Source organism: Ovis aries, chromosome 17 (genome assembly GCF_016772045.2).
Source record: "Ovis aries strain OAR_USU_Benz2616 breed Rambouillet chromosome 17, ARS-UI_Ramb_v3.0, whole genome shotgun sequence".
NCBI classification, from domain to species: Eukaryota; Metazoa; Chordata; class Mammalia; order Artiodactyla; family Bovidae; genus Ovis; species Ovis aries.
This window is the reverse complement of record NC_056070.1, coordinates 63,750,746-63,771,417: the sequence shown is the minus strand read 5'-3', so window position 1 is coordinate 63,771,417 and position 20,672 is coordinate 63,750,746. Positions and strand designations below refer to the sequence as shown.

General features: G+C 54.9%; 1 protein-coding gene across 7 annotated transcripts; it reads left to right on the top strand.

The window, feature by feature from the left end:
• Positions 1–175: 175 nt before the first annotated feature.
• Positions 176–18,658, top strand: MVK (mevalonate kinase). 7 transcript variants are annotated; one of them, XM_027956641.3, is made up of 12 exons: positions 176–235; positions 1,483–1,574; positions 2,848–2,995; positions 4,087–4,231; positions 5,359–5,514; positions 8,470–8,573; positions 9,176–9,221; positions 12,835–12,925; positions 13,289–13,405; positions 16,795–16,948; positions 17,515–17,612; positions 17,934–18,045. In XM_027956641.3, the coding sequence occupies exons 2-11, from the start codon at positions 1,497–1,499 to the stop codon at positions 17,568–17,570; spliced, it is 1,095 nt and encodes a 364-aa protein (XP_027812442.2). In that variant the 5' UTR covers positions 176–235; positions 1,483–1,496; the 3' UTR covers positions 17,571–17,612; positions 17,934–18,045. The 7 variants fall into 7 exon arrangements, with proteins under 7 accessions (XP_027812442.2, XP_042090640.1, XP_027812439.2 ...); XM_042234706.2 differs by having other exon boundaries at positions 17,512–17,612; XM_027956638.2 differs by lacking the exon at positions 17,515–17,612 and having other exon boundaries at positions 17,934–18,658.
• Positions 18,659–20,672: the final 2,014 nt, after the last annotated feature.

Sequence of the window (20,672 nt, the reverse complement as noted above, 5' to 3'; positions counted from 1 at the left end):
CCCAGGGACTTGCTTCCCATTGGTCCAGGGAAGGATTTGGGCGGGGAAATCCGTGAGGACTTGGTGAACGGCAGCTATTGGCCAATGCTCAAGCCAATTGGTAAAGGGAACTCTCGGCTCGTACGCTCTGATTGGCTTGGCGGAAGGAAGAAGCCGCCTCACCTCGGGTACCCGCGAGCTCTGGTATGGAGTCTTGGAGCGGCCCAGCTTCGGGAGCAAGCACCTGAGGCGACAGGTGAGAGGTTGGGGTTGCGAGGCGAGGTGGCGCGAAGGCCGAGGCCGAGACCCAGAACGACCCCGGACTGGGCTCCCGGCCTCTCAGGCTGTTTCCTCAGCTCTGAAAATCCGTCCTCAGGAGCCGGCGACCTGGAAACTGACAGGATTTTGAATCGCGGACAAGCAGTAGGTCTCCTCACTTGGAGTCTGAGTTTCCCTCCCTGAGGAACTGGGGTCATGGTAGCACTTAGCTCATAGTTCGGTTCAGCTCTCACGCTACTGAAGTAAAGCCTTAAATAGATAGTTTTTTTCTTTTCTGTTTTTTAAGTCGCTCAGTCGTGTCCGACCCTTTGCGACCCCATGGACTGTAGCCTGCCAGGCTCCTCTATCCATGGGATTCTCCAGGGAAGAACACTGGAGTGGGTAGCCAGTCCCTTCTCTGGGGGATCTTCCTGACCCAGGGATCGAACCCGGGTCTCTTGCATTCAGGCGGATTCCTTACCGTCTGAGCCATCAGGGTAGCTTTGCATTATTCATAAAAATCTAAAATGTGCACACGCACACCCAGCAAGTCACTTTCTAGGACTCTGTCTTGCAGAGATCCTGACTTAAGTGTGCAAAAAAAAAAAGGGGGGTGGGGAGGTGTAACAGCTGTTTATCTGCAACTTGTTTCTAATTGTGAAACGTTAGAAACAGCCTGAAAATGCCCAGGAAAAAAATTTCTTTCCAGTCCATAATTTCATTTAAATTTCTACCTTTAATAGTAGTACTAATAAAAGCTGGAACCAAAAACAGAGTCAGTAATACCGAGCTATCAGTAACTGACTGTGGTGTGCCAGACACTGCTAAGTGTTTTGCTTGCGTTATTTAGTTTAACTTTCTCAGAAACCATTAAAGTAAATAGTTACTGTCCCTGTGTAACTTTTAAGGTTCGTGGCTATTTGATGGCTGTGTGGCTAGCTAAGATGACATCACTGGGGAGCAGTGGGTTCGAACCCAGATTTTTTGGAGAATTATTATTATTATTGCTTGGAGAATCCCAGGGACGGGGGAGCCTGGTGGCCTGCCGTCTATGGGGTCGCACAGAGTCGGACACGACTGAAGCGACTTAGCAGCAGCAGCAGGCTGACTGCTGCCCCGCACTGCTTTTGGGGCACACAGCAAGTGCTGAATGGTAGCTGCCTTTTTTGTAATAATGGGGTGCTTTAATTAGGGGTTCTCTGAGGTCTGGGGACCTTCCATCCTCTCTCTCTCTTTCCTTTTCAGGACTCCCAGGAGCCATGTTGTCAGAAGTCCTGCTGGTATCTGCTCCAGGGAAAGTCATTCTGCATGGAGAGCATGCTGTGGTCCACGGCAAGGTACAAGGCCCCCTGAACCTTTGAGGGTTGGGAACTGCTGCTCCTGGACACTAATCTTTTCTCTTTCTTAAATTTAGTTTTGGCTGCTCTGGGTCTTCGTTGCTGCGTGAGGGCTTTCTCTAGTTGAGGCAAGTGCAGGCTTCTCCTTGCTGTGGCTTCTCTTGTTGTGGAGCACAGGCTGTAGGCAAGTTGGCTTCAGTAGTTGTGGTTCGTGGGCTTAATAGCTGCAGCTGTCAGGGTCCTGGAGCACAGGCTTTGTTGCTCCACAGCATGTGAGATCTTCCTGGAACAGAGATCAAACCTGTGTCTCCTGCATTGGCAGACAGATTCTTAACCGCTGGACCACCAGGGAAGTCCCCTGATGCTAATATATTAAAAAAATTTTTTTTTAATTTATTTGACTGTGCTGGGTCGCAGTTGCGGCATGTGGGATCTAGTTTCCTGACCAGGAACCAAACCCAGACCCCCCTGCATTGGGAGCGTGGAGTCTTAGCCACTGGACCAGCAGGGAAGTCCGCTGATGCAGTCTTAGAAGAAGCTGAAAGAAAGGCTTGAGGCATAGCCTGGGAGATCAGAGAGGAGGTCAGTTTCTTCCCAGCTGGGCAAAGAAAAGGCAGGTGTTAGGCTCGCTGAAGGACTTCTCTGGCCCACCCAGTAAGATAGCAAGAAAATGACACAGAAAGCCATGTGGGCGTAATGAAGTCACTTAGGAAGTAAGCTTCAGTGGAGAAGAGATGAAGTTTAAGGGCTAAACTCTTGGGGAAAATGAATAGGATCCTGCAAAGGAGTCTGAGACATGCATATTTCGTTTAACTCTTAAAACTGTCCTCATAGTTAAACTTTTATTATCCTATTTTACAGTTGTGGAAGCTGAGGCTTAGGAGGGCGTTGGCAACTTGTTCAAGGTCCCGCACACCTCGGTAGAGCTAGGAGTGACCCTGTCTGCTTGAACCTAAAGCCATGCTTTTTCTGCTCCTCCCTGCTGTCATTTTTCACATTCTTATATTAATCTTTGAAAACACGGTGATTAGGGAAGCCATCCCTTGGTGTTGAGAAATTCTGAGTTTTACGTGGGAAGGGAAAAGATATGTAGGTATTAACTCCTAATTGATTGGTAGCGGTTGTGCCTGTGAAGAAGGTGCCAAAGTTGATGAGAATCGTCTGCCAAGGGCACAGTTCAGAGTGGCCCATGTGCTAGTACCTAAGTCAGAAGCCATGCATGTTGCCAACGCCCCCCAGGCTAACTGCTGGTATCGTGCCCTTTGTTCTCTAGGTAGCACTAGCAGTGGCCTTGAACTTGAGAACATTCCTCCGGCTTCAGCCCCACAGCAATGGGAAAGTGGGCCTCAACTTACCAAACATTGGCATCAGGAGGGCCTGGGATGTGGCCAGCCTTCAGCTGCTGGACACCAGCTTTCTGGGTAAGTGCAGGGAGCAGGAACCAGGTGTGGGAAGAGGCTGGGCCCTGAAGAGAAGGGGAAAGAGGACAGCTGGGCTGTCATCCCAGGCTGTCCCTGAGGGACCCAAGGCATGGCACCCTGGGGGTGTCTTCCCTCCTGTCCCCCCTAAGAATAGCTTTACTTATTTATTAATATACTAATTTATTTAAAATTTAAAATTTAAATTCTCCATGTGCTGGCCTTTCCCTTCCACCCAAGCAAATCTCCACCTTTCATATACGCTTGATGTACTTGTCCTGTTCTCACTAATTATGTTTTGGGAGAGGGCAATATTGGGGAAGTGATGTGGCCTTTAGTTTGTGTGTGTGTGTGTGTGTGTTTAATATTTTGTAGCAATTTTTAAATTACTGGGCAGTCTTTTAAAAATATATCTACATACTTATTTGGCTGCGCTGGGTTCTTAGTTGCAGCACACAGGATATCTAGTTGCCGCGTGCCGGGTCATTTAGTTGTGACACGTGAACTCTTGCTTGCAGCCTGTGGGACCTAGTTCCCTGACCAAGGATCGAATCTGGGCCGCCTGCCCTGGGACCCTGGAATCTTAGCCATTAGACCACCAGGGAAGCTGCGTGGCAGTTAGTTTTGATACTGTGCCATGGAGGTCAAACCCGGGCCTCTGGTACGTGTGTGTGTGTGTGCACATGTGTACATGCGTGTGTGTTTGAAAACTACTAGCAATTAAGCCCTTACTACATGCCAGGAGCAGCGCTAAGGGTCTTCTGTACCTTTTTTATTATCTCTGCGACAATCCTGGGAGGATACCCCTGTTACCTGTTTACCCCTCAGGGAAACTGAGGTGCAGACAGATTAAGTCCCGTACTCAAGGTCAGAAAACCAGTCTTTGGCGCAGTCAGGACCCACCCAAACCCAGGCCTGCCTGCCTCCCAAGCCTGCCAGTCCACCGACAGCCTCGGCTGTGGTGCTCGGGCCCTGAGCCCACGTCTCTCCAGATTCTGCCGCCTGGAATGGCTCCGTTTTTTTGTATACTGGTGTCTGTAAAACCGCCGAGGCCTTCTCATCCACCCGCGTGCGTTTGTTTGCCTGTGTGACAGGGCACAGTGATGGCGCAGTGCTCACCGCGGAGCATGTGGAGAAGCTGAAGGAGGTGGCGGGCTTCCCCGAGGACTGTGTGGATCCTGAGCGTCTGGCTGTGCTGGCCTTCCTCTACTTGTACCTGTCTATCTGCCGGAGTCAGAGGTATGTGTGCCGCTGGGGCACGGAGCGCTGGGGCGGCCTGCCCCCGAGATTGAGCCGAAGTTTTGGCCACTAGACAGCACATGGGCTCCTTTCCAGGCTCTGAGTACCCATCAGCTGTCCTTGCTGCATTCCAGGCACCATACTGGTGGTGGTTTAGTTGGTTTTAGTCGCTTAGTTGTGTCCGACTCTTGCGACCTCATGGACTGTAGCCCTCCAGGCTCCTCTGTGCATGGGATTATCCAGGCAAGAATACTGGAGTGGGTTGCCATTTCCTTCTCCAGGGGATCTTCCTGACCCAGGAGTCGAACCCAGATTTCCCGCATTGGAGGCAGATTCTTTACTGACTGAGTTACAAGGGAAGTCCACCATGCTAGACCGTGTGTGTGTGTGTCTGTGTGTGTGTGTGTCTGTGTGTGTCTGTGTCTGTGTCTGTGTGTGTGTCTGTGTCTGTGTGTCTGTGTCTGTGTGTGTGTATATGTGTCTGTGTCTGTGTGTGTGTGTCTGTGTGTGTGTGTGGTCTGCTTTCAGTATTCACAGCAACCTCACGAGAAGGATACCCTCTCCATTTTGTACAGGGAGAAACTGGGACCCAGAGAGTTAGAGACTCTCTGGGCCACATAGCTAGTTAGTAAATGTTGAGAGCTAGGAAGTCAATTCTGTTCTCTTCAGTTCAACACCTGCCTTTTTAACTCACGCTGCCTCCTTCGGCCTTTCAGTTCAGCCGAACCAAAGCCAGAGTCCGTTCTCGGATCTGCTGGGTGGCTTCTCTGTGCCATGTGCAGGGAGGCATGCTTGTGCCATGTCCCACAGGCTCCAAGGGAGCTCTGTGATTAGCAGAGTGAAGCCTTTGTTACGATAAGATCTGGGTTGTCTGCCCTTGGGGAAGCCAGCTCCTAGAGAGGGACATTCCTGGTTGAGATGGTGTCACGGGGTGATACAGGGCATGGGCTGCATGTGGCTGAGGGTCAGACAGTGTGGGTTCAAACCCTGGGTCACTTTCTAGCTTATATGAGGTTCTTAGCCTTCCCGAGCCTCAGTTTCCTCATCTGTAAAATGGGGATGGTGCCAGCACCTACCTCCAAGGGGTCCTGTGGAGAGTCAGAGCTCTGCCGCCTGGTGTGTTTCAGAGCCCTGCCCAGCCTGGACGTCACCGTGTGGTCGGAGCTGCCTACCGGGGCTGGGCTGGGCTCCAGTGCCGCCTACTCCGTGTGTTTGGCAGCCGCCCTGCTGACCGCGTGCGAGGAGATCCCATACCCACTGAAGGATGGGGAGGCTGCCGGCAGGTAATCAGGCCCTCCCCCTGCTCCTTGTCCCTCCTGGGCACGGCACCCCAAGCTGAGATCTGTCCCGTGGGCCCCTTACAGCTGGGCATGCTGAGGCGCAGGGTGGCCACACAGCCTGTGGTGGTGGAGTGGGATCTGGACCCGGTGGTCTGAATCTAGAACTTGAGCTCTTTGCCACTGCCCCCCGCCACCTCATCCCGACCTTGCCTCCTTTGGGTTCAAATGCCGTGGTTTTTTAGAAAGAACCTGAGCCCAGATGTAGGGCAGTGGATCAGATGAGCCATCATGCTTGTCATCAGCTCACTGTGGGACCCTGACCAGCCCACCCTCCCCACTGGGAGCCTCACTCATACCCAGGGGGTCATTGCCAGGTCGCACCAAATGGTTATGACAAATAGCATGCTGAGAAGGAAACACAGAAGGAGCGTCTGTCTGGTCAGGACATCTCCCCTCCCGTTGATCTTCATGCCCACAAGGTCGTAGCGTTCTCACTGAGTCACTGAAGCTTGTCCCGACAGGGCTGTGGCTGTGCCGTTTCTGTTACTTGGGGAAACTTGAGAAACCGGCCCAAGCACGGATAAATGCAGTTTGTCCTGGGAGTCGGGAATGAGGCCGCAGCATCCAGCCTGGCAACTTCTTGCTGAGGCCTGTCCTGGGCCCTCATGGCTCCAGGGAGCCCTCTTGCTGGGGGGGCTTCCAGTACCAGCCATGCGGGCCCAGCTGTGCTGTGGGGAGGCTGTGCTGCTTGCCAAGGCCTAAAGCTCAGTTTGGTCCCTGTGGCCACACTGGGTCCCGGGGCTGTTGATAGGGTTCCCAGTCTGAATTCTCCAAGGCTGCTCTGAAGGGGTCACGTGCCGGGGTGTGGGGGCTGGTGGAGATGGCCTTGGGAAGCATCTGACAGGTAATGAGCGATTGCAGCTGCGGGGGGGCCATTTTTCAGGAATCGCAGTCACATTTGCCTGTTAACTCGCTTCTCTCTGGGTGGGGCTCTGTTTCTTCATCTGAAAAGGAGTGGCTGCACCTGATGAACTCGGGTGGGGGAGCTTCCAGCCTTGACACGTGCTGACTCCAGGGCAAGAGGGTGACGCAGGACAGAGGGGACAGGACCACTGCTCAGTACCTCATGCTGATCGCTGATTGTAGCGCAGAGCAGTGAAGGCCAGGTGGCCTGGGCCCCCCAGACAGACATCTGCCCACGGACCGGCAGACCGGCTCCACCTTTCAAAGGATAAGGGTGGCTGTGGGTGTGTGCACACATGTGCACGCCTGCAGGTATCCAAGTATGCGTGTGGTCTTTCCTGTCCTGCTTCTTTCCACCTGGTTCCCCCACCTCCCGTGAAGACCACCACTGCTTCTGAGAACCTGTAGGGAGAGCAGACCTGGGCCCCCTCCCACCCCGCCCTGCACCCAGCAGCTCCCAATCAGAAGAAACAGTCAAGTCCCTTCCCCACCTCGCTCCCGGCTCATCTGTGGCCCTGGAAAGGGCCAGCTCTTGTCCAGTCCCAGGCACGGCACAGGCTGCACAGCCTCAGGCTGGACTTCTTTGCCCCCACCTCCTGCCTCCCTGACCACCCACCCTATCCCTCAGGCCCCCCACCCCTTTCAGAATGGGGTGCACTTTGTCCAGTCGGCATTACACTTCTCGGAGGCTATAGTTAAATACCGGTGACTTCCTGACATCCATTCTGCATTAGACTCCAAGGCTACAAGCACTCAGGGACCATGTCTGTGTGCAGTTAGTCACAGGTGTGTAGTAGATGCTCAATGTATATTGAACAAGTGAGCGAGTGAGTCTCGTTGGCACCCCAAAGGTCAGTAGTTACGAGCTCAGGCTCCGATGAGCAGATGTGGTTCCGATGTCACCGTGAGTGGCACTGTGGTCTTGGGGATGCTGTTTCACCCGTCAGAGCCTCAGTGTCCTCTTCTGTAAGAAAGGGAGTGGTGACTGTGGTGACCTCCCTGAGGGGTTATTGTGAGGATTAGGGAGAGCCTGTGACACAGTAGCTCTGAGCAGTGTTGACTGTTAATCATAGTTTCACAACCACTGGGTGAGTCTCAGGTCCATAAGATCCTCCTCTGATCCTTAGGAAAGAGGCTCAGAGAAGGTAATTGACTTGCCCAAGGTGCCAAAGCAAAGGAGTGTGTGGACTGGGCTTGGAGTGACTCCAGGACAGACACCCCGGGTGGAATACACACCGTTCACTGGGCGTTTTGCAGAGCACCAGTGTGCTTTTCCATCCCACGACGTCCTCTGTGATTTGGCACCTTTATCCCTGTTTCCCGAAGGAGGACACTGAGGGTCAGAGGTGACGCGGCTGCTCAGGGACGCCCAGTGAGATGGCGGCAGGATGGGTTCAGACCAGCTCCCTGCTTAGTCCACAGCTCAGTTGCACAACGCCCAGCAATTTCTGTTGGGTCTCGGGGCAGGGACTGGACAGAAGGGAAACAAGAGCTGAGAGAGAGGGTGGGGCAGTGGGGCTGAGCACGTGTCCTCTTGTGGTCCTTGGAGGTTTTCAAGTGATACTCACTGTCATAGTGAGTCCACACCCCTTCTGGGGAGGAATCCAGAGAGGTCTGGGGCTAACAGGCCCACATGCCTGCTGAGCCTGTGCGGAGGCAGGAGTTACGTTCCTCCAGAGGGGGAGAGTGGGCTTAGAGAGGGCAGGCAAGGGGCCCAGAGTCCTTCAGCTCAGGAGAGGCAAAGCAGAGCCCCATGAACCCCAAGCCTCGAGTCTCTCTGCTGCACTGGGCAGGAGCGCTCTCCAGGGCCGGCTTAGCCGGGGAGGCTCAGAGCTGTCTGTCTGTCTGCTTTCTCAGTTTGGGGGCCCAAACCACTTCGCCTTTTGGTCTCCAGCAAGCCCTGCCTGGGACCCCGGTCCTCTGCTGCCCTCAGTGACCCCCAGCTCCCCATTCACCACTGTGGATGTTAAAGACAAATCTCTGTGTCTCCTACAGGTGGACCGAGGAGAACTTGGAGTTAATTAACAAGTGGGCCTTCCAGGGGGAGAGGGTGATTCACGGGAACCCGTCCGGAGTGGACAATGCTGTCAGCACCTGGGGTAGGTGCTGCTTGGGGCCCGCGTGCTCAGTTTTTATTCTTTTAGAAATTCTCCTGACAGGCGTAGCTGCCCAGACTCTGTGGATTTGGGATGAACATAAGAGTCCATGCGTTCTGAAGAAGATATCATTTTCCTGATAGGAGGGGGACAGGGGGAACCTCAGGGTTTCCCACCTTCCCGATCCAAATTTCTAGGGGTGGGCCAGGGCCTGGGAAGCTGTGGTTTCAGTGAAACCCCCGCCCCCGGGGATCCAGAGGGTGCAGCTGTGGAACCACTGCCATGGGGGCTGCAGACCACACGAGCCGGGCTCCCCTCTGGGGAGGACGCCTGCTCACTGCAGCTGGATGCCCTCTGGCCCCACCTCCACCGCATCACCATGCGGCCTGTCCAGGGAAGCCTGGACGGAAGGAAGGGATCCCCGGCCCTGAGCACGGAGCACCTCCACGCCCTCCTGGGCCTTTGGTCCTTGAAGCTGAGATGCCTCGTTACGGGGCTGAGTCTGTTATGGTGACACTCTCCCCCACCCCAATCCCACCCCTTTCCCAGGAGGCCCAGATACAGAGCTTTTCCTGCGACTTTAACCCACCCATTCTTCTCTTTAGGAGGAGCACTCCGATACCAGCAAGGGAAGATTTCATCTTTAAAGAGGTAATTCTAGGGGAGCCGCAGCTTCTGCGTCTGGTGGGCCACGGGGAGCCCCGTTTCTTTGTGAAGAAACCCGGGGCAGGTGCCCCTGGGCATTCCCCTCCCCCATGTGGCCCCAGAGGCCGTGGGCATGAGGAAGCCTGCTCTTCCCTCTCCACTTTGGCTCTGAAGTTGCCGAGAGATCAGAGGGGGTTGTCAGGTGAGGCTGGGCCATTCCCCTTCCAGAATGCGGCTGTTCCCCCAGACCCTCCTTCAGTTACCAGTTCACCATCCATCCGTGTAGTGAACAAGAAGTGATTCCTTCTTGTGTCTAGCTGACCCTACCCTAGGACCCTCGGTATAAAAATGGATCTCAGACGTAGTTCTGGGTGGTTAGAGACAGACGTGCACACTTGGGCCACCAAAAGATGCCGTGGCAGTTGCTGTAATGATGGCACCATGTCTGAGCAGGACTGGAGCCCCCAGGAGGCTCGTGGCAGGCCGAGGGGACGGACGCTCGGCAACTCTCAGCCTGCTGTCGATTTCCTTCCTTCCTCCTTCCAGAGGCACTGGAATTGCAGATGTGTGTATTAAATTCCAGTGTCGTCTGCTCTGTTTGCTTTCAGCATGGGACCGGCAGGGGCAAGGCGTGAGCCTGCGGCCAGAAGGGCAGGTGCCTCCTGGCTGTCCCGAGCCCTCCCTCATCAAAGGGAGGCGGCGGAATGATGGTTGTCCCAGGGCACTCTGCTGCTTTGTGGGGGCGTTTCCACACGCTGAGGGTCCCGGGGCCTGCTCTCACCTTCTGCACCCAGAATGGTCTTCTTGGCGGCCAGACGGCAGGTCCTGGACCTCTGCTGCCTCCAGTCAGGCTGCTGCATTTGGGGCTCAGGGGCCTGGCAGGCCGTGGTGTGGACCCCTTCTCCCTACACCTGTAGCTTCTTCTCACCCCTGCTCTGTCGGCTTCCAGAGGCCAGACCTGCCTTTCTGAGGCTCCAGGTCAGCATTCCTTTAGCCTCAGCACTGTGGGCATTTGGGGCTGGAGAATTCCTTGTGGGTGGACCCGTCCTGGGCAGCGAGGGATGTTGAGTAGCTTCCCTGGGCTCTACCCACGAGAGGCCTGTAGCCCCTCCCCCGTCTTCAGTGCAGCAACCAAAGATAGGTCCAGATGTTGTCACACAGCCCCTGGAGCGCAAGTCCCCCGAGTGACAACCCCTGCACCACACAGAGGAGGGAGCAGGGCCGTTCAGAAGGGTGGAGTAGCTTCCTCTGGCTGCTTATGGAAGCGATGAGGGGGAGAGAATGGGAGGTCTGGCCCTCAACGGTCGGTGGCTCTGCTGGGTGGCCTGAACCCGCATGCAGTGAGATCAGGAGCAAGGGTGGGAGGCTGAGTGTCTGGGCCCGGTCCGCCCGCAGCCCACGGTCTCTCAGAGGAGACAGTCATGATGTCGATCTGAAACAAAGGTGTTCTTAGGGCTCTAAGTTGTTGGGGCTGACAGCAGGGAGGTCCCCATCGGGCTGCAGATCTGGGGAGTCCTTCACGGGGCACGGGCAGGTCTCTTTCCTGCGAGCCTGTTGTATCCTAAGCCCTGAGCTGGGCCCTGGGCACAGAAGACCAGTGCAGATGTGGCCGAGCAGGTGATTAAGAGTGAGCAATGGAGGGTCTCCCAGGCACGGGAGATGGGGGAGAGGCCCAAAAGTGTGTGCAGTTGCGGAGGGGCAGGGGGCAGCAGGTGCTCTGAGGTCCCAGGGTCCAGTTGGAGCCTGGCTCTGCCGTTTCCCTGCTGTGGGCGCTTAGGTGAGTCACTTCCCACAAGGCTTCTGTCTTCTCATTTATAGAATGGGACTCCTAGGCATGGGAGTCCATGGCAGAAATGGTTATCTGCCAGGTGCTTTTTACTCTTTCCTGATGAAATTCATCCATCCAGTCCATAAGTATCTCTGAACAACTACTGGGTGCTGAGGTCTCAGCAGGGAACCCAAAGTCCCACCTTCATGGAGCGCCCACTTTATGGGAGGAGACAGTCCCTGGACAGTTGTCTCTGTAAGGGCACAGCAGGCCATCCCCATGGCCTTAGTACACAGGAGAATGATGGCTGGGGTGTGAAGGAGCAACTGGAGCCCTCTGCCTGGATGGCATCTGAGCAGAGTGCCAAGGCCGGGGGCAGGTCCCTGGCAGCAGAGATGCATGTGCAAAGGCCCTGAGGCAGGAGTGGGGCTGAAGTGTTGAACAGTAGCTAGGAGGCCAGGGTGGGTGAGTGGAGTGAGCTCCAGGGACAGGGGAGATGAGATGAGCTTGGCGATGTCACCCAGCCCAGATCACACAGCACTTAGAGGATGTGGCCTGGGGGTGGTCACTGGATGTCATAGGAGTCCTGAGTTTTGTGGGGCTGGCAGGGCTGGCAGGAGGCCTGTTTGCAAAGAACTTTATTTAAGAGAGATGAAGACATGATACCCAGACTCCTCCCACTCCGATAGATGGGGACACAAAGCAGGCGACCGACCTTCGTCACTGGCTGCAGGGCGCCACGGTGAGCAGATGGCAGGTTCTCTGAGAAGCCGGGAGGCCAGACTCCACATTAATCCTGCCCGTGGCTTAAGGAGAAGCCCTTTACCCCCAAACCACGCATGGTGCTTCACAATTTAAAAAAAAATGCATTGTTTGCCAAGTGGATCAAGATGCAGCCTCCCAGAACGCCGCCCTTTTGAGGAACGGCTTCTCTTTAAAGGGAAGAGAAAAGCCAAATAGAATGTTCATCTTTGGTAAAGTTAAAAAAAAAAAAAAAGCCAGCCTCCAAGGCTGAGAATCAATATTAATTTCATGGGCTTATGGGCGGTGAGATCAAGCCGGTTTCTGGCAGCCTTTCCCAGCCCTGCTGGACTTTACAGTCTCGATCAGTGAAAAGAAAAGCAAATAAAGGTATCAGGGGCCTGTCTGTCTGCAGCTGTGTCCGGCCAAAGCTCATTCAGGTCCTCCACCCCTGTCCCCAGCCTCAGGGACAGTGGCTTAAGTCCCCAGAGACAGCCAACCACAGGGACCACTGGGGCTGTGGTTTTAGGAGGGATTGATTATAGAGCCCAGAGGGCAGGTGAGGTGGTGCTGGCAGGCCAGCTGGGCGTGGCCGCCCCAGGGCATCCGCGCTCCTACCTGGGCGTGACTGACTCCTGACCACACCTGCGGTCCTGCCAGGTCTGGGCACCAATGAGGCAGGGCACAAACAGGCTCAGGACACTGGGACCTGACTCTGCCCACCTGTGACTCATCTCTGGTCCCAGGGCTTTTTGATTCTGCAGCACCCTCCCCTCCAGCTCCCTGGGGTGGCCCACAGGACAGAGCCTCAGCCCCTTCTTGTACCCTTGGTGGTGGCGCCTTTGAACTTCTAACTCCATACATGCCGGGCCCTCTGTCTGCACATTCATTCGAGGTTGAAACGGCTGAATGGAGAGTGAGTCACAAGCCAAAGGAAAACAACTGTCTGCCCAGGGACCAAAGCGGGGATGCAGCTGTGGGCACCCACAACTGGGCATCAGGAACCCTGCCTCCCAGACCTGTCTCTAGCTTACCTCCCCAGGCCTCCGCTTCCTGCCCTGGGTCAGGTGCCCCATCCTGGGCTCACCTTGGACCCTCTTTGCCCCACAGGCCACCGGCTCTGAAGATCCTGCTGATCAACACCAAAGTGCCTCGCAGCACCAAGGCCCTGGTGGCCAACGTCAGGAGCCGGCTGCTGAAGGTGCTGCTAGTTCCACTCCCGGGAGTGCTCCCAGTGGGGCCACGACACTCAGGTTTGGGTGTCCGAGCCCTCCCTCTGCCTCCTGGGTTAGTAGGGGGAAGGGGCAGGGGGAGCAGGAACTTGGGGAGGCTCCGTGCATCCACAGCCCAGCAAGGAGGCAGGACAGGAATCCTTAAACATCCTGCCTTTGCAGTGAGAACCTCCTTTCTGCTTGGGTCCGTGGTGGCCAGGCAAGGCAGGGACCAGGCCCAAAGGAGAGGGTTTCCATCAGAGGATGGGTGTGGGCTGTGGGGACACCTTCCCCCTCCACCAGGTATCTGCTGACCCCTAGGCCTCACGGGCCCTCGCTTCCTTTCCCTGCAGTTCCCGGAGATTGTGGCCCCTCTCCTGACCTCCATAGACGCCATCTCCCTGGAATGTGAGCGGGTGCTGGGGGAGATGGCGGCGGCCCCCACCCCGGAGCACTACCTCGTGCTGGAGGTAAGAGCCCACCTGCAGGCTCAGGGTCCCCCACCCACGGCACTGTCCCAGGCAGGGGCTCCCCGTCTGTGCTTGGAATCCCCGGGAGCCAACGCACAAAGGCTGGGCCTGGAGCCTGTGTGTACACACCCACGAACAAGTGGGTCTTCTCTTGAAGCTCTTCCCAAGTGATTGGGAGCAATCAAGGGAACACAGACAGCCCTGAGCGTGGTATCTAGTGTGTGATAAGTGCAGTAGGACAGGTTTGGGGTCGTGCGTGTAAGGACACAGTCCCTCATAATTCCAGGAGCGATTTCTCCCCTGGCCACTTCTTTCCTGCTCTGTTTGCTATGTACATCTAGTTAGTACTAAATACATCAAGTTCATGCAGTAGCTGTCTCTCAGTCAATGTGCTGTGGATCAGACATGGTCTGAAATCTTGAATCAGTGCTCTAGCCCCAACTCTTTGCCTAATTCTAGCTTAGCAGTTGAGACCTTGGGATTTCATCAGGCCCACATCTGAATCCTGGCCTCACTGGAGTGTCTTAAGAATGAAGTGAGATCCCACGGGCGACACAGGAGCACAGTGCCCAATGAGCCACCAGCTCATCCAGAGGGCGTGGGCTCATTCCCAGACCTGGCCCATCTGGCCCAGTGACTGTGGACTGGCATTAAAAAGCCACCTGGCTTCCATGGAAGAACCAGAGGATCCAGCAGGTCCGGCCGACATGGCTGTGCAGCAGCGGGTCAGCCGGAGGTGCCAAGGGCGCCACCCCGAGAGAGGCCCTGGGGTCTCCGTTTCTCCGCATTCCCCAGCACTTCCTGATCATCGCCCACAGCCACTGTACCCCATGCCTGGGGCTTTCCTGTCCTGCTGTAGGCGCTGAGTCTGCAGCCCCTGTCATGAGTGGGAGCTGGTACTCTGCATGTCTCTTCACAGATGATTCCTCACTTAATCCTCCAGCAACCTACCTGTGAAGTGGATACATTGCCACCCTGTTACAGATATAAACACCAAGACCTAAAGAGAATGACTTTCTCTGAGGTGTTTCAACAAGTGAGTGGCTGGGCTGGGAGTCACTGACTTGTTTGTATATTCCTTTAGTCAGCTTTTCTTTTCTTTGGTATCACTGCACAGCTTGCAGGATCTTAGTTCCCTGACCAGGGACTGAACCTCGTCCAGGGCACTGAAAGCACCAAATCCTAACCACTGGACCACCAGGGAATGTGCCCACCAAAATTTTTAAGAAGTGTATACTCCAGGCTCGGTGCAGGGACTCCATCGAATTCATTTCCAGGCTTTTGCCCTCATTCCCCCAGCCATCTCCCTCCATCCCTCCAGCCTTTTCCCTCTGGTTCTCAATTCGTTTCACGTAGAAAGGAAGGGAACACAGTCCTCCCGAGGAGGAAATTAATAATGATGGAGTGCTGCCTAAAATACACCCCGTTGAGCCCCTGGAGAATGCCTCGGAACAGCACGTCGATTATACACTGTGTATATTTTTGGCTGCGGCAGCCGCTGAAATGTGCAGCTTGCCTCCCGGACAGCTCTGCACTCAACGCCAGCAAGCTGTTCTCCTGTGTCGCAGCCTGTCATCCGATCCTTGACAGACTTTGGATTAGAATGTGACAGGTGTCTGGAACCTGCCTTGGCAACATGACACCTGGTGCTCAGGCACTGAGAGAGGCCCCAGAAGTTTCCGCTCCCCACCAGCCCCCAGGACCGGTAAAAGACACCCAGGGCTGCCACCGGGCCGTCACCTGTGTCTGCTTGTTTGTCACAAGTGCTGGGGTGCGGGAGGCAGGCTGCCGGGGAGAGGCAGACACGACCCTGCCCGACGGCCCCGGGGAAGGGGAACCAGGTGGGCCTCGGCACACAGCCCCATAACGGGCATCCTCCCGGAGCCCCGGGGTCGAGCTGTGCACCGTGCAGCCGCACACAGCAAGGAGAGGGTGGCGACAGGGAGGCCAGGGGTGCTCCCAGAGGCGAGAGACGCGCGCGTCACACCAGGCAGAGCCAGCCTCTGGTGCCGGCTCAGCCCTGACAAGCTCAGCAGCCTTAAGTACACCACTCTCCCCTCTGAGCCTCAGTTTTCCCCTTTGAAAAATGGGGATACTGGAAATGCAGCATAAAAGTACTAACAGCAGCTGACATTTGCCGAGCACTTACCTTGTGCCAGGCTTCATGGGAAGGATGCCTAATTCCATCCTCCTGGCAGCAAGGCAGATACTCTTAGAATCCCTGTTTCACAAGGGGGAGCCTGGGGGCTTTCCAGGTAGGACAGTGATAAAGAATCCACCTGCCAATGCAGGAGACTCAAGAAACTCAGGTTCAATCCCAGGATGATCCCCTGGAGGAGGAAATGGCAATCCACTCCAGTATTCTTGCCTGGGGAATCCCATGGACAGAGGAGCCTGGAGGGCTACAGTCCACAGGGTCGCAAGGAGTTGGATACAACTCAGCACACAGCACACAAACGGAAGCTCAGCTGAAAGACCTCATTCCAAGACATGCAATCAAGAAGTGTCCGAGCCGGAATGCAAATCCAGGCTCACCTGCCTTCAGATCCCATGTTCATAACTGCCCGACAGCAGGGAATGGAACTCATTCTTAGAGCCCCAGCATCTAACAAGGTGCCTGGCATTTTGATGGGATTTCCTGACACCACTGGAGTAAATGAAATATAAATAGGGAATGCCTGGGCAGTGGAGACTGTGAGCTTTTTTATTCCATCAACCTGCCTCTTGGTTGATCTGCAGGAGAGCAGAAATTTTATTATCCATAATCAGAGAAATCTGAACATTGAGCAATTCTGCCAACTCATGACCTAGTTAGAACTATACACACCCATTCTTCTGAAAGTCGGTTCCTGAGGAAGCAGTAGGATAGCATATTACTTGAGACTTCTTCCGCAAATGCCCCAAATCCATCTCAACCAGGCTTTAACAGAAAAGACATTTACTGGCTTCTAAATGAGACGGCCAGAGGAGACAGCTTCAGGCATAGCTGGATCCAGGGGCCAGGACAGCCTAGTCTGAAATGTCTCTCCGTCTTCAGTGTTATCTCTGAGAACATATGCAGGGAACATAACTCCAGGGGCGTGTCTCTGAGGTTGGCCAGTTTTAGCAGCTCCAGTGGAAAGAGGCAGAGTAAACCGTGGGAGGGCTCTCATTGACCAGTCCCCATGGCCAGAGCCTTCCACAGCCAGACCTGGGACGTGCTCACCGACAGCTCCATCCCAGCCCCACTGGGAGTCCTGCAGGAAGGAGAGGGTCTCTTTTATCAGTGCAGGACAGCGTGCTGGGCAGTCAAAGCCTTTTGACGTCTCAAACCAGCGGCTGTCGGATGGGGCGGGCCCAGGACCTCAGCCTCAGGCAGGCCAAGCTGGAACAGAGAACTTTCTCCCCAGGAGCTCATTGACATGAACCAGCACCATCTGAATGCCCTCGGTGTGGGCCATGCCTCGCTGGACCGGCTGTGCCAGGTGACCACGGCCCACGGACTGCATAGCAAGCTCACTGGCGCGGGCGGCGGGGGCTGTGGCATCACGCTCCTCAGGCCAGGTACCCAGGGGGCGGGCAGGGTTGCCAGCCTGGACTCGCACAAAGTGTCCACACAGGCAGTTCCTGGGGGAGGAGGAAGCCTGTGAACAGTCTCACCTCTGCTGTGTGGCCTTAGTCAAGAGAATTAACTGCTCTGGGCCTACATAACATCTAGTTTATGTAAAATCGTTGCCTAGATTCAAGGAGGCGAAACATGCAGAGAGCCTGGCGCAGGGCTTGTTCCTCCCATCTCCTTACCTGCCAAGCTAAGCACAAGCTTGAGAAATAACCAAGGCATTGTCACATCTACCATCACCGCCACCACTACCGGCCTTGCATCCCCTGCTGTCTCCTGATGTGGCCAGGACGGGAATGACCTTGCTACAAGAGAAACATGTCTCTATCCTCTCTGGCCTTTGGGGAAAGAGCAGGGCTGAGGAGCGGGCTTAGAGCAGCACGCCCTGTGCTGGGGCGTTGAGTCACCGCTGCTTTCGGTCGGCTTCCTTCCCGTCTCCTCCTTTCTTTTCTCGTCCTGCTCTCCCCCTTGCTTTGCTGTAAGCCCACAGCGGACCCCTTACCCTCAGTAGGACTCCCAGGCCTCAAGGAGTTGCCGCATCCCAACTTTGGCTGGCCACAACTGTGAAGCCTAGTTCGGGGCAGTGACGATAGTGGGAGAATATTCCTGGTGAGTGCGGTGCTCTGGGCCAGGCCCTCCAGCTGTAGTAGCCCATGTCAGCCTCTCCGTAAGCCTTGAAGGGCAGGTCTCATTGTCAGCCCCAACCCCAGAGGAGAAGATGAGGCTCAGAGAGGGGACATCATTTGAGGCCCCACGGCCAGGTTCCACATGACTCGGGGGTCCATAACCTTGGAGGATGCCAGGCTTGGCATTCCAACAGGAAGACCAGTCCCCTGCCTGTGCCGCAAGCAGGGCTGAACGCTCTCCAAGGGAGAATGTTCCCTGAGGGAGCTGATGGTTGGAGTGACCTGCTGCCCTTCCTCCCCGCAGATCTGGAGCGGCCGGAGGTAGAGGCCACGAAGCGGGCGCTGAGCGGCTGTGGCTTTGACTGCTGGGAAACCAGCATTGGTGCCCCAGGTGTGTCTGTCCACACGGCCACCTCCCTGGACGCCTCTGTCCAGCAAGGCCTGGACAGCCTCTGAGAGGAGCCCACACAGCAGCAGTCCCACCATGAAGCCCCCTCCCAGATTATTCCAGGCTCTGGAGTTAGCTTCTGTGCTGGCCAGTGGGCGCCCAGCTCCTGACGCTGACGGGAGGCCCCCAGCCCCTCTGTGACACCCCTCCCGCCAGCCGTGCCCCACGTTCTGCACCGTGAGCCAGGCTGCCTGGAAGCCATGGTCTGTGTTCTACAACATTCTCGAGCCAGCCCATCAGTGGGCTGTATGTAGTCGTCTGAGACAAGAGGGCCTCTTTCCCGGCCTCCCAGAAGCTTCCACGGACCCACAGACTCCGACCGAGCTGCTTGGATGCCACATGCAGGGGTCTGGTTCCCAGAGCAGTGGGCCTTCTCCCTCCCTCCACTTCTGTACTCCTGCCTGTCTGTCTCACCCCCACCAGAAAGCCTTCCTGGGGTGTTCGGGTGATGGTCTTTGCCTTCTGCCTTCCATGTGGCCTGGGTTGGCCGAAGGCAGGGTCGATGTGCAGTACCTTTTGGTCTGTATCTGAAGGGGTTTCAGAAAAGATGGCGAAGGGGAAATAAAAAGATCTTGAGTAAACAGTGCTTCACTCACTTCTTTCCATGTCTAGAAAGATGGGAGGGTCTGGTAGTCTCCATTGCCCATACCTGCCCCCTCTCTCCTATCCCTTCTCCAGCCACTTTCTTAGTGGAAAGAAGGACTTTGGGTCATCTGGTTGTCTGTGTCCATGGGATAGGGCAGGGTTTCTCCAGATGGCCCTGGTGGACAGGATGGATGCCCAAACATCAAACAGCCTGTCAGCACAGCTTCAGCTCGCTTTTCTAGAAAGGGGGATTTTGAACTTGCTAGCTCAGGAGGAACTTCCTAACTCATATATACTTAGAGCTGGCTCACGTTGTATAGCAGAAACTAACAACATGGCAAAGCAATTATACTCCAGTTAAAAAGCAGAGACATGACAGTACCCACAGAGGTCCGTCCAGTCAGAGCTGTGATTCTTCCAGTAGCCGTGTATGGATGTGAGAGTTGGAATATAAAGAAAACAGAGCTGAAGAATTGAGGCTTTTGAACTGTGGTGTTGGAGAAGACTCTTGAGAGTCCCTTGGACTGCAAGGAGATCCAACCAGTCCATCCGAAAGGAAATCAATCCTGAATATTCACTGGAAGGGCTGATGCTGAAGCTGAAACTCCAATACTTTGGCCACCTGATGTGAAGAACTGACTCACTGGAAGAGACCCTGATGCTGGGAAAGATTGAAGGCGGGAGGAGAAGGGGACAACAGAGGATGAGATGGTTGGATGGGTTTACTGATGTGATGGACATGAGTTTGAGTAGGCTCTGGGAGTTGGCGATGGACAGGGAAGCCTGGCATGCGGCAGTCCACGAGGTCCCAAAGAGGTGGACACAACTGAGTGACTGGACTGAACTGAAAAAAAAGTAAAAAGTAAACAAATAAACTTCCTAACTTCTCAAATTGTGAGCATGCACTAATTCGCAGACTTTTGTAAGAAATCGGAACGGGGAGGGAGGTGGGAGGGGGGTTCAGGATGGGGAACACGTACACCCGTGGTGGATTCATGACAGTGTATGGCAAAACCACTACAATATTGTAAAATAGCCTCCAATTTAAAAAATTTATATTCAAAAAATAAATAAACTAATGGTTAAATTAAGAAAGAAAAAAAAATGGAAACAAAATCTGCTGGCTTTGGGTTGTGGAATATTCCTTCCTCTCTAAAATTGACTGGGTGGGGAAAAGAGACTTGAGTGCTGGTAGCCAGTGTCTGGCACCCACTGGGCCCTATTGGAACTTTATATTGCAAGTCAAGGCTCTTTATGAAATGTCAGAATCCACCCAAAACCTCTAGTAGCCAGCACATCGCCACCCACGGCTCTTTATGAAATGTCAGAATCCACCCAAAACCTCTAGTAGCCAGCACATTGCCACCCACGGCTCTGGGAGCCCTGGGTCGAGAAGGTGGGGGCGCTGGGGCAGAGTGCAGGATTTGGTTTAAATGGCTCTGTGCTTCTGCCCTTGGCCACTAGGGGGCAGCTGGCTTCTTTCCCAGTGTCTTCAGGGGTGGGTGGGTAAGAGCAACCTTACAGCAGTCTCTACCCTCCCACACATATCAGGGTTCTGCCTCTCTAGGTTCTGCCTGGGGTCACTGCCAGGAATCAGGGCACTGGGAAGAATGTCTGCCTCAGCTTAACGTGTGAAAATGACCCCGGCATCACTGACCTGTCTCCGGCCTTCAAAGCAAATAAAATGATATCAATACCGGGTCTTACTACGTGTGGGGCACTGTCCTAAGTACTGTTCCTCAGTCATCTCTTTTTACCTACCCCCAATCTTGGAGAATAATTGCTAGTCCCATTTTACAGATCGGGAAACTGAAGCTCAGGTCGAGTAACTCGTCCAAGGCCACACAGCTAAGCAGCATCCGAAGCAGGATTCCACGCCAGACGGTCTGACTCCAACACCAACCCCCTGCCCCTCTGTGCTTCTGCCTAAACACAGGTTTGTTGTGATTCTTGCTGTTTTCCACGCTCGGGCTCCTGATTTCCTGTGGACGCTGATGTACTTAGTCAGAG

Coding starts and splice junctions, on each gene's coding strand:
- MVK (XM_027956638.2), top strand. CDS start 1,497: ATGTTGTCAGAAGTCCTGCTGGTATCTGCTCCAGGGAAAGTCATTCTG. Junction 9,222..12,834: donor AAGATTTCATCTTTAAAGAG/GTAATTCTAGGG, acceptor TTTGCCCCACAG/GCCACCGGCTCTGAAGATCC. Junction 16,949..17,933: donor CATCACGCTCCTCAGGCCAG/GTACCCAGGGGG, acceptor TCCTCCCCGCAG/ATCTGGAGCGGCCGGAGGTA.